At 35.9% G+C, this 12307-nt stretch overlaps 1 protein-coding gene across 1 annotated transcript in view; it reads left to right on the top strand.

Moving 5' to 3' along the window:
• Positions 1-12307, top strand: part of EYS (EGF-like photoreceptor maintenance factor) — a 454013-nt gene that overhangs the window by 386174 nt on the left and 55532 nt on the right. Inside the window, exon 22 of the mRNA XM_023922426.2 lies at positions 12072-12244. Coding sequence (XP_023778194.2) covers positions 12072-12244 — 173 coding nt within the window. The remainder of the gene's footprint in view (positions 1-12071; positions 12245-12307) is intronic.

Genomic DNA, 12307 nt, shown 5'->3' with positions numbered 1-12307 from the left:
TAAGCAGGAAGAGTTAAAATGTACTCTTTCCTCTTACTGTGTTTGAGCTCTGTCTTCTTTCCTTCTTTCTTTCTTTCTTTCTTTCTTTCTTTCTTTCTTTCTTTCTTTCTTTCTTTCTTTCTTTCTTTCTTTCTTTCTTTCTTTCTTTCTTTCTTTCTTTCTTTCTTTCTTTCTTTCTTTCTTTCTCTCTTTCTCTCTTTCTCTCTTTCTCTCTTTCTCTCTTTCTCTCTTTCTCTCTTTCTCTCTTTCTCTCTTTCTCTCTTTCTCTCTTTCTCTCTTTCTCTCTTTCTCTCTCTCTTTCTCTCTTTCTCTCTTTCTCTCTTTCTCTCTTTCTCTCTCTCTTTCTCTCTTTCTCTCTTTCTCTCTTTCTCTCTTTCTCTCTTTCTCTCTTTCTCTCTCTCTTTCTCTCTCTCTCTTTCTCTCTTTCTCTCTTTCTCTCTTTCTCTCTCTTTCTCTCTTTCTCTCTTTCTCTCTTTCTCTCTTTCTCTCTTTCTCTCTTTCTTTCTCTCTTTCCTTCTGCACTTTTACTTCCTTTATGTGGTAACTTCAAAACAAACGTGACCACAAAGCATCACAGTTCATTCTGTGCTTGTTTCTATGGATACATAGTGGACATCCCTATAAAGCAAAATAAAGAGATAATGGTTGCAGAAAAGACACAACTAAGGTAGCTTTCATGAAGATAGAATGAATTGTAATATCAATACATGCTGGTAAACTGAAAAAAAGCATTGTTTTCCTTGAAGAATTAGCAGTCAGAATGAAACAACCCATCGTGTTCAGGGCAGGTGGTAACAGTGCTAATTAAAATAAAGTCAAATATGTCTAATTCCACTTCCATGTTCTCATTCTGTTCTTCATTCTGCTATGAACATAGCAGAATATAGCAGAATGAAGAACATGGATGTTCTTCATTCTGCTATGCAGACACAGACACATTGAAACTTCATGGCAAAAATATGGATACACTTTTCAAATCACCATCCTTGATACTGAGTCAGAAGTTTTTTTGTCAGAAGAGTACAACATGTATTAGAGATTGAAGACCCACTCACTCCACCCAGCAGTGAAGAGCATTATCTGTAAAATATTCAGACATTAGAATGAGTGTAATATCAGATTGTTAGTAGCAATTGCTCCAGTACTTTCATTTTACATGGACAGACATCATACTGATGCTCATTGGAAATAAAAGGTGTTCAGAAGGTGTAAAGAAACTCATTTACCTTCAAAAGTTAATATTGTCACAGGCTCTGCCTTTCTAAATTTTAGTTATAGATACTCTATACTACTCTAAAATCCTCTATGATTAAATGCAGATTGTTACAAATGCTTTTCTAATCTTAATTTAGGTTATTTTAGTTATTCATTTATCATTTCAACTGTCTTATTTAAAAGAACTGCTTACTTTCATTCCCCAAAATCTACAGGGTTGGATAGCCAATAGAGCCAGACTGACAGAATAGCTTCCTGTTATTCTTCTACATAATGTAAAGAAATGGGTCAGCATCATGATAGCAAGAAAAACTGAGTTGTTTCTCTGAAGGGAATCTAGAAGCAATAACTGTACTGCTAATGAGGTCATGATGCAACTGTTTCCCTCTATTGTATATTCTCATGTAATTTACTTTTTCAAGACAATGATTTAGCTTTTGCTGCAAATAAGTCAGATGACCTGACTCATCTGACCTCTTGAGTACAAGCTAGAGAGAGACTAATCTCATAGCACTTAAAGATAGGTCTGTTTGAGATAATGATACACAAATGGCCTTTTGTACCATTTATAAAGATCAGCTGCAAATCAGACTTCTGTTGCACTTTGGAACAGTTTCTCTGGGTGTGTCACCAGCTGTGCTAATTCTCAGCAATGGGACAACTCTAACAGTTCTTGAACATTTGAAAAATGCCAACACTCAGTTTTATAGTATTTGATTTTACAGTTTTTAGGGCATTTTATATCCTTCATAAGTCATAGCCATCATCCAGGAATGTGTGAAATTCAGAGCTGAGGCAGCAATCAAAGTAGAAGGTCAACCTTCAAGACAGAACAACCCAAGCTATTGATAAAGAGCATATTGTAACAAAATTGAAAGCACACAGTGACTGCTAACTTTTCACTCCAGACAACATTTTCAGTAGTTCTAATACTCAGTGCTTCTTTGTCCTTCTCATGTTCAATTAGTTGTGCAAGCTTAAGCAATTACTATCCATAAAAGCTTTGTACACTCTCTTAGACATTACCTTTCATTTTAGTAGGAGGAAATGTGACAGAGAGGTCAAGGTTTGGTCCTTCATACACCCTTACTTTTCTAGCTGCTTTTTGTTTTCAGTTTTTTATTTACCTACTTTTGATGTCATTTAAAGAAATAGCTTAGATTGAATTAATTGTAAAAAATTTGTTTAGAGCCGTGGACAAATGGAACCTACGAAGTTTTCCTTGACCTCCCACGCTTCAGTTAAATTTTAAACAAAAATCCTATGATGCAGGAATTTCTTGCTCCTTCTGAGAGCTGATGATACTCCAGAGAAAGGATGAACTAGAAAACAGCATTGAGGCTTTCTTTTCCTCTTTTATTCCCAACAGCAGAAGAAAATATCTGAACTACATGGGGGAGAAAGTGAATCTCAAAGAAATAAGAGAGATAGACAGGGCATAAACACCCAGAAGCTTTAAGAGATGGGTTTTTTGGAACTAAAGAAAAATGCTATTTTGTTTTTGTGGGAAGTCTTTATACTACACTCAGCACAGGTTGCAGTGCCTGATGGAGGCCAATTTTTACTTGTCTTGTTCTAAGAGACACAAAGGGTGCTCTAGATTTTTTTCCCCCCGCTGGAATTTAGCATCACACATTCCATGCTTAGTGTAATTAGATATGTCTTCAGTGATGAAACACCTCTTTTGGGCTGAGATAGGATTTAACTCTAGACTTTATGTACCAGTATATGTGAGGTGATTCCTGAAAACCAGTGCTCTTCAAACATGACCTACCAATTCAGTCACATTGTGTAACTGATTATGTGCTATTCTGAAGGCTGTAAAAAGCTATTTGGGAAATTCCCAGAGTCTTATTTAAATCTCTAGGATTTATTTCTGTTAGTATTAAAGCTCTGGACAGTCAAAGAAACTACAGATTGAAAAGGCACAGAGATTCAAATTACCTTCTGAGGCAAAGAAATCACCTTGGTCATTGTTAAGGAAATAGTTTGCACCATCCAAGGAATTTTGGCTAATCTACCACCTTTTGTAAGCAATAAATCTGTAGAATATATGGCAAATACAATTGCTTGTGTTATTCATATATCACCTCAAGCTTCATGATATAATAAGGTCTAGATACAAGTGTTAATAGAAATTAACTCAGCCTACAACATTCTTAGGATTTGATGTTTTAGGGGCTATAGTCTGATATGCTACATATATATTATAATAATAACTATATAGATAGTTATTAATTTCATTTGAGATCCAAAAAAAAGAGGTTGAAAAATATTTTCTGCTGACAAATGACTTTTAGTAGCTCGAATACTCTTTCAAAAAATGTGTTGAAGTCTGGGCAGGGTTCTGCAGCTCTATTTTTACTGATTAGATTGGTGGTCCATTTTTAGTATGTAAACTACCATGACATGATACAAGTACATTTTTTAATATACATTAGTATATTTAATATAGAATCATATTTTCTGTGATGCACAGTCAGAAGAAACAAAGGTTTACATTTCACTTGCCACTGTGCAAACACAGATGCTAGTCTGCAAATGCTTACTGCTTTGAAGCATGATTTGTGAGCAGGAATATTTTTACTATTATTATTATTATTATTATTATTATTATTATTATCATCATCATCATCATCATCATCATCAACATCATCATCATCATTATTGTTATTATTATTATTATCCTTTCTTAACTTAAAGAGTCAGGTAAAAAAAAAAAAAAAATGCTCCCAAGGCCCATGGGTAGACAAGTAATAGAATTCAAGTATTAGAAACTATTTACAAGATATACAGGCAAAGTGGAGAGATACAATTTTCTCATTAAGGCTAAAATATTGTGAAAGTATGACTCATAGTTATTCCCTGCCATGGAAAAGCATTATCCACAGGGACTTGCTCTTTCTAAGTTGTCCACCTCATGGCTCTGTTAGATGTTCAGAGGAAAAGCAGAGCACATGCCTGTGCACCCAATTTTGTGTTTTCATTAAGAAATGAACAAGCAATGTACAAAGGTTCTTTTGGCAATCACTGAGAAAAATAAGTTGAAGATTTAATGTGGAAAGATGAACCATCAAAGAGAGATTCTATTCAGGTTTTCCTCCATGAAGTTCTTTCCTTCAGAATTTCTCTCTTGTAGCATTTTTAGGATAGCTAGAAAAAGGAATAGCCAAAGTGAATGGTAAACATTTTCAAATGAAGTGAATGGTAAACAGTTCAAAGCAGCTGTGGTTTACCTGGTCACTTGTGATGTTTTCAGCTTTTCATGGAGCCTTTAGTAATTGCTATTTTCATTCATAGCCTAGAATTCATTTTCTATGTTTATAAACATAAATCCTTATCTGTAAATTTTACACTCTGTTAGGTGCATGTAGTAAAATTATCTCAATTTTGTTGAGCTAGAAACAGAAATCTCAGAGACATGAGGAGATACCTAGGATTGAAGAGAAAGCTCTACATTTGAATTACCAGGAGGTATAAGAAATTAGTTGAACAGGGAAAATCACCATAGGAAGATGATGATGCCCTGCAAATTCATAGCTTAACTTACTCTTTAATGTGATCTCTAAAGAGATTTGTGTCTTCCAGCCTTGTAAATAGACCAGGCTTAAAAGAAAGTAATGATGATCAACCCCTTGTGATTCAGAACATTTTTAAAACAGGAAAGGTAACAGGTGCTAAATAGACATGAAAGAGGTGCTGAGCCTCTGATTGTTAGAGTGGCATATCGATAGAACTAGTGACAACACCATCAAGAATTGGGTAGGGAAGCTTCTTCCTGTAAGTTGAATTCAGAAAGGAATAGTTTGCATCTATGGGAGTTCAAAATAATAAATAAATAACCCAAATAAAAAGTCTCTTAGAAACAGGAAAATGAATTAGTAAGAAACTGATATAGAGAGAAAAGTATAATAACCACCTGGATTTGCACTTTATTTTTTTCCTCTTTCCATATTAGACAGCTCTGGATTTAGAATATAGCCATTGTAGTTCAAAGTTATTGTGTTGTGCATTTAAAGTAAATGCTGTTATTTTACAAACTATTGAAGATTTTGCTCTGTAATTTTGTTACCTGTCTCCCCATGATTACTCTAGCAAAGTGCAGCTGCTCCGAAATGAGGCTGAAATCTTGGAAAATACTGTCATGTAGTTCTGCAACCTATAAATTTGCCTAAAATTGAAGTAATTAATGTTCTTGTGCTTAAAGATTGTTTTAAATTTCTAATAGAAATTAGTAATAGAATACAATGCAATTTTAATGAAAGCAGTTCAACAAGCAGTATGGTGCAGAGCAGTGTTCAATGTCACTGCTTTGGGTATGGTACTTCCAAGTCCTACAGCAAGTGGCAGAGATATTGAAACAAAGGCTGTTTAGAGCCCTAGGGACTGCTGGGAGCAATTGGAAATTTCTTTCATAAGGAATTATGGTAGATTTTTGAAGGACAAATGGAATTTAGGCTGCATACAATTTCAGTAAGATGTGGAGATCTGCCTTCATTCCTTATGCTGCTGAAAACATTTATATGCTTCTCTGGACATGTTTCATGTAATGCTAATTTTTTATTATCAAAATCATAGCCTTTCAACTTTAAAAAAAATCATTTTTATAAATATATTTAGCATATGTCAACATCTATTGACTATTTTTTGCAGACAACACAAAGAAGGACAAAATGTAGATTTAACTGTAAAGACCAAGATTGGGGAAAGGAGTAAAATCAGAGCTAATTATAGCCCTTGCACTGGAACCAGCCTGACAGATCATTATTTGTCTTCCTAGATGTGGCCAGGGAATGGATTCCTGCCCAGATAGATTGTTTTTACCAACCCTTACTTGCTGTACTTTTTCTGAGGGATCCTTAACCATCTGTCATTAAGTGTTACACATCTAGAAGTGCTTGATACCACAACTGTGCATCCTCTTGTGACAGGAATGGTCATAACTGACATGATACCAGGCAAAACCTTTTATGCATCATACATTTTAATGGATATGCATCTTTCATGTGATGATTATGGAATCCTGCATGTTGGCCAAGTGAGTGGAAAATGGAGTCTAAAGAATGCTTATAAAAGATCCCAGAATAGGCTCCATGATCCTGAAAAGTTAGTACTGTAAGTTCAATTAGTACAGTGCAAAATAAATTAAAACCATCCTGAACTCCTGGAAATAATGGCATTTTTGAAGGTCTGAAATAGATAATCTGCCAACAAACAAGAGTTTCTCTTCCGCCATTGTTTCCATAAATCAAATTCTCTCCTTCCTAAATCACAGCTAAATCAAACTCCAGAAAAATTTCTACTGTCAAAGTATTGTTTTAAGAGTGTATTCTTGGTCAAGGAAACTCATATGTATAATGGTAGGCTAGAGCAGATGCTCTTTGCTGTCTGATTGGGATGGATAAAGCTTTATTTGGGTCCTACAGATTAATTTTCAGCTAGAGTTGAATCACTTTTTACACAACAGTCTTTTTCTCCTATCTTGTCAAGAGGCAAGCAAGGTGTTGGAACATTCTTGTCCTCATGTTCTCCTTTTGAAGTGGGATTGTAACCTTTCCACTCCAATATTTTAATCTAAATAGAATAATTCAGAAGCATAATTGAAAAGTGAGGGCCTATTTAGTCTGCAATAGAACCAATATAACTCTAAATCTGCCCCAAAGAAAATTTTAAGCCAAATAGTTCCTTTATGAGTGTACCTAACCAATCTCAAAACATTTTCCCTATAGTTTTCTAAATCAACTTAATGCACAGGTGATTTGGTCTTGGTTTAAAGAGAGCCTTTATATAAAGAAAAGCAGTGCAGAAAATTTTGGTGTGTTGAGCCTGGCTGGGCACCAGGTGCCCACCAGAGTTGATCTCTCCTCCTCAGCCGAACGAGGGAGAGAAGATATAACAAAAGGCTCGTGGGTAAGGCTGTCATGGGCAAAACAGGCTTAACCTGGGAAAAAAATAATTTATTACCAATCTAATCAGGGTAGGGTAAAGAGAAATAAACCCCAATCTTAAATCACCTTCCCTTCACCCCTTCCTTCTTCCTGGCCTCAGCTTCATTCCTGAGAATGCCTCCACCCCCACAGTGGCACAGGGGAGTGGGGGATGTGTGTTGCAGTCATTTCATCACAAGCCTCTGCTGCTCCTTCCTCCTCAAAGGTAGGGCTCCTCACTCTTCTCCTGTTCCAGTGTGAGATTCCTCTTACAGGAAACAGTCTTTCATGAACTTCTTCAGCCCATGGGCTGCAGTACTTCAGGAACTGCTCCAGTGTGTGTCCCAAGGCACAGGGCCACAAGTCGTGCCAACAAACCTGTTTCAGCATGGCTCCTCACTCCACAGGGCTGTGGTCCTGCCAGGATCCTGCTCCATCATGGGCTGCTGCCAGGGCATTTTTTCTGCTTCTTAACTGAATTATCCCAGAGGCTTTGCAAACATTGCTGATGGACTTGGCCTTGGCCGGTGGCAGGTCCATCTCACAGCCACGGGCATCGGCACTATCGGACATGGGGGAAGCTTCTGGCAGCTTCCCACTGAAGCCACCTCTGTAGGTCCCCACCACCACCAAAACCTGATCACACAAACCAAATACAACAATGCTTTCAGTGAAAGGAAAAGCAAACTAAAGTGAACTGATAGAACTTGCAGAATAATGCTTCCAGACAGGGCAAAAAATGATTCAAAACAGTAAAGATAACAAAAGCATTCAGAGCTAGACAAGATACCGTAATTGAGGAAACCTGAGTGAAAAGTACTAAAGCAGCATGAAAGCTGAATTGATTTGGGGAGCTGTATAATAGAAGGAAAGATTGGCAGATATATTATATACTGAAAAGCACCTACCGTGCACAAGGAAGAAACGCCTCATTTATATGTTGTCCTTTGATACTTTTAAGATTATTGTTGAGATAAGGTTATCCTTCTGGCTGCAGTGAGTTTCTGTGAATTTGTCTATTACACAAAGCTTTCAAATGAAGACTGTAATTGCCTTTACATTATGCTGGAAAGAAATTTAATGAATCTTTGCATGAAGCATAATTCAACTTAAAGCTTAAACTGAAAAAGTATGATGGTCCTTTCATTTTCCAGTAATTTAAAACAAAAGAGTGCTAGGAAAACATAACAGTAAGAACTTGAAAATAAGTTGAATTACATCTACTACTTATTGGCTGAAGGAGCTGTTCCCTCCAACTTCCATAGCTTTGTTACAGATAATATAATAAGGGCACTAAAAGAATGTATGTCATTAAATATTGAACCCATTATGACACACAGTGTAACCATGGAACCATAGAATCATAGAATGCTTTGTGTTGGAAGGGATCTTAAACATCATGATTAAAGGGTGTTGAGTGTGCTTCCTTCCAGGGAAGGCCTCTTGCATAAAAGTACAGAGAGGGCATGTATAGTACTTCCTTTGTACTCCCACTTTAGAGATGGAAAAAGCACAGGAATATAGAAAATTATACTCTGCTTTGGGCAAACACAATGCTGTGTCAGTAGATGATGATGTCTGTGACACTATGTAAAGTGTTTTCTTTCAAAAACAGAATTTATTTAAGTCAAAGGAAGGGTTTTAAAAGCTGGTTAAATACAGCTGTGACTGGATTAATAATGTATTGCAATCCAGTCTCCTCTGTATTGCCCAATATTCAAAATAAATGAGTTACCACAATCTGTGTTGGCATCCCAAAGCTGTCAATCCTATAGATTTCATTAAATCAGGTCACTGATGTAACATTGATTCAAGAAGAGAAATTGTATTACTGAATTACCAATACTGTGTCATACCATACAAATATTACTTGGGGACTTTCTTTCCGACATAATATCTAAACCAAAGATCAAAGGAATATTTTAACATGGGAAATAGTAATACAAAATATGTCCCTTACCATTTCAGAGGATTATAAGAATGTCAGGGAAAAGTTCATTTTCCCTACATCTTTTTTCCTTGTATATTAAGCTTGGAGACATGAGGTGATGGTGCTCTAGAAATAGTCTTGTCTCACTCCTTTTCTATATTATTTATGTCTGTTCTCCCATTTTCTCTAACTGTTTCTGCCTTTCTTCCTTCATATGATTCTGAGTAGTTAGGGTTGTTTGTTGGTTTTTTTTTCCTCTCTCTGTTTCCTCCTGGAGTTTTTCAGTTCTCTAGTATAAAATCTTGAGGTTTTTTTGGTATGTAATGTATACCATGGGCACATGATTTTCTTTTGCTGGCTTATAAAATTGCATCCATATTAGTAGGTTAAGTAGTTCAATAGGCATATATTTGCAGGTCACAGCAATTAGTGCTGAGGACCTCATTATTCATGTTTCAAGAAGCTTTGACACACACTAGACCTGGTCTGGGTCTGAATGCCAAGTCCATACAGCTGAAGCAACCTGAGGTGTGAGAAAATCTTCTGGTGCAGGTTCCTCAGAGAGAAACTCAGTTCATATGCCCTAGAGACACAATGTGGAAAAAGGCATTTCAACAGAGGACAGCCAGAAGATTTTCTGCAGAAGCATGCTCTGGATCTGAACTCAAACACTAATATGGTCATATAACACATTTCAGCAAAACACTCCAAATTTATATCCTGTTCTGCAGCTTCAAAATTCTGGTATTTTCCTTATTTTTCACTTTCTTTAGTTCATGTATGTAATTATCCTCTATGTAATATGTTTTAATTGGAGTCATTCACAGGTGTACAGCACAGGCAAAAGATATCATTGTTCTGATTTTCTGGTCCCTTTCATTTGCTTCTTGCATTTATAAAGGGTGGCAGGCCACCATGAAATTGTGAAATCTACCTGGGAGAAGTTCTTGGTCATTTGAGCATTATGTGTTTCTTGCATTTGAGATTAATCCAGTAGAATATGGAAGATCTTGTCCTTCTCTTAACCTAGTACAGTTGCAGTGTGCTTTGAAAGATTGGAGTTTTGTATAGTAATCCTTGTGAAATGGATGTGATCATTTTCTTTGTCTGTGGTTAGCTGTTACATTTTCAAGTCTGATAATATTTTGTAGAACTTTTTAAAAACTCTTTTCCTTGCCTTATCAGGCATCACTCTTCTTTGTTATGAGAATGTTACAGTACCAACAGTGAAATGTCATTACATTGCTCATTTTGTTAACCATAAACTGATAGAAATTTGTTATGAAATCTGCTATTTTTAATCTTCTCCACAATAGCAAAAGACTACAAAAAGAAATGGCCAATGTTGGCATACAGAGGTCATTGAAAGAATGTATGAATTCTTTTTATTTAAAGGTGAAGACTAAAGTCTGTCTTATGGCAGTCAGCAGCAATGATCTACCTTTTCTTCCATAAACAAAATGAAATACATTTGAGAACTAAAAACCATCACCAACAATTGTAGATTTCCAGGAATAATTCATTTTATTAATTTTTTTTCAACTAGCTGAACTGTATAACGATATTAAACTCTCTGAAAGGAGGATTCTCAACACTGTACAAATGAAAGCAAACCAGCATCTCATTTAGATTCCTCTCCTGCTGTCTGCAGCAGACCTATAAATAGAATAGGCTACACACAGAAATTTATTATTGCAGCTGATAGCAATTTTCTTTTGCAAAGGTGTCTGGAGGCATTATTCATGAGATTCATTTTGGCAGACTCTCAAGCTGAGATCCTCACTCCCCAGCTCCATGGGTGGTCAGTTTAGGAACACACTAATCAACTGCTATGAGCAAGGACTGTCACAAGACTTACTTATTTCCCTCTTTTAAAAAATACAGGTGGTCTTTCAGCTCCAGATTGTTTTCTTTAACCCAATTGCATGGATACTATGAGCAGATAATGAATTTTCAGAAATCATATTTGAAATCTGAAATTTTATCAGCGCTCATCCTAATGATTATGCTATTATTGGAAAACCACAAAGAGTGTGATTTGATACAACATGCACCATGTCTTCTGCATTCATACCCAGGGGTATGTGTGACCTTTTTGAGTAAAAGGCAGACATGTTTCTCTTCAATACTGAGGATGTACATGAATACTGAGCCATCACATGAACTGACTTATCTAGATGTCATCTATTTATAGCCATAATATAAGGGGAAAATCAAATAAGACCTTTTGTGAAATTGTATTTATAATATGTGATAGATAGGAACATCTTGCACTCTTTTGTTTTCCTATCTGTTTTTGGTTTTCCTATCATTGCTTTGAATGCTATTAAAAAAATTGGTACAACCAGGATGTGTACATTTCTAAAAGTCGGTTTTGCCAGCCCTCAGGACTGATTACAACTTATTTTTATCCTTGCTTATTCTAATATTCTTTCTGTTACTAAGAACATAAATTATATGATAGCAGAGATATTACCTGTTTATTCTGTTTCAGGTTCAATATAGTCAATACTGCAAGTGTTCATATTTCAGGATTTTTTGCATCCTACTGTATACATACAAGCTGTATGTGGTACCTGAATATACAAATGATCTTTCCATTTGCAAAATAAACTAGTAACTTTCATTTTTTGTCCTCACACATTTTCATTTTGTCAGACATAATAGAAGACCTGTTTTTCTGCAGCAGTTATTTTGACTATGCTATGAAAGCAGCAGCACAAACAACTACTGAGACATTGGAAAAGTCACATATCTCACCAGCAAAAGAAAGAAAAAATTAAAATATGAAATTAAACCCGAAAGAAACTGTCATCTCAAGTCACCAATAAGGCATTCTGGCATGTCTAATGCCAGGAACACTAGTAAAAACAAAGAGATCTATTACAACCATAAGGGAGATGCCACAGATTTTCTCTAAGTGTTATTATGCTTGTTTTGAGTTCATTTTGGCACTTAGACTTTCTTGTTTGTTTTTTTTTTTAATTTATATTTGTCAGTGATGAAGAAAATTGGTATTGTGAATGCCCTAAACTCTACACTGGAAAACTCTGCCAGTTTGCAACTTGTGATGAAAATCCGTGTGGAAACGGTGCTACGTGTTTTCCAAAGTCCAGGCAAGATGCTGTTTGCTTGTGTCCATATGGAAGGTCTGGCATTGTCTGCAGTGATGGTAAGAAACATTTTCTTCATGCATTTGTTGTGGTTTCTATCATTCATAGAAGCTGTGGTAAGA

This window comes from Cyanistes caeruleus, chromosome 2 (genome assembly GCF_971803275.1).
Source record: "Cyanistes caeruleus chromosome 2, bCyaCae1.hap1.1, whole genome shotgun sequence".
Classification (NCBI taxonomy): Eukaryota; Metazoa; Chordata; class Aves; order Passeriformes; family Paridae; genus Cyanistes; species Cyanistes caeruleus.
The sequence above is the reverse complement of the archived record's forward strand: the minus strand, read 5'-3'. Positions and strand labels throughout refer to the sequence as shown.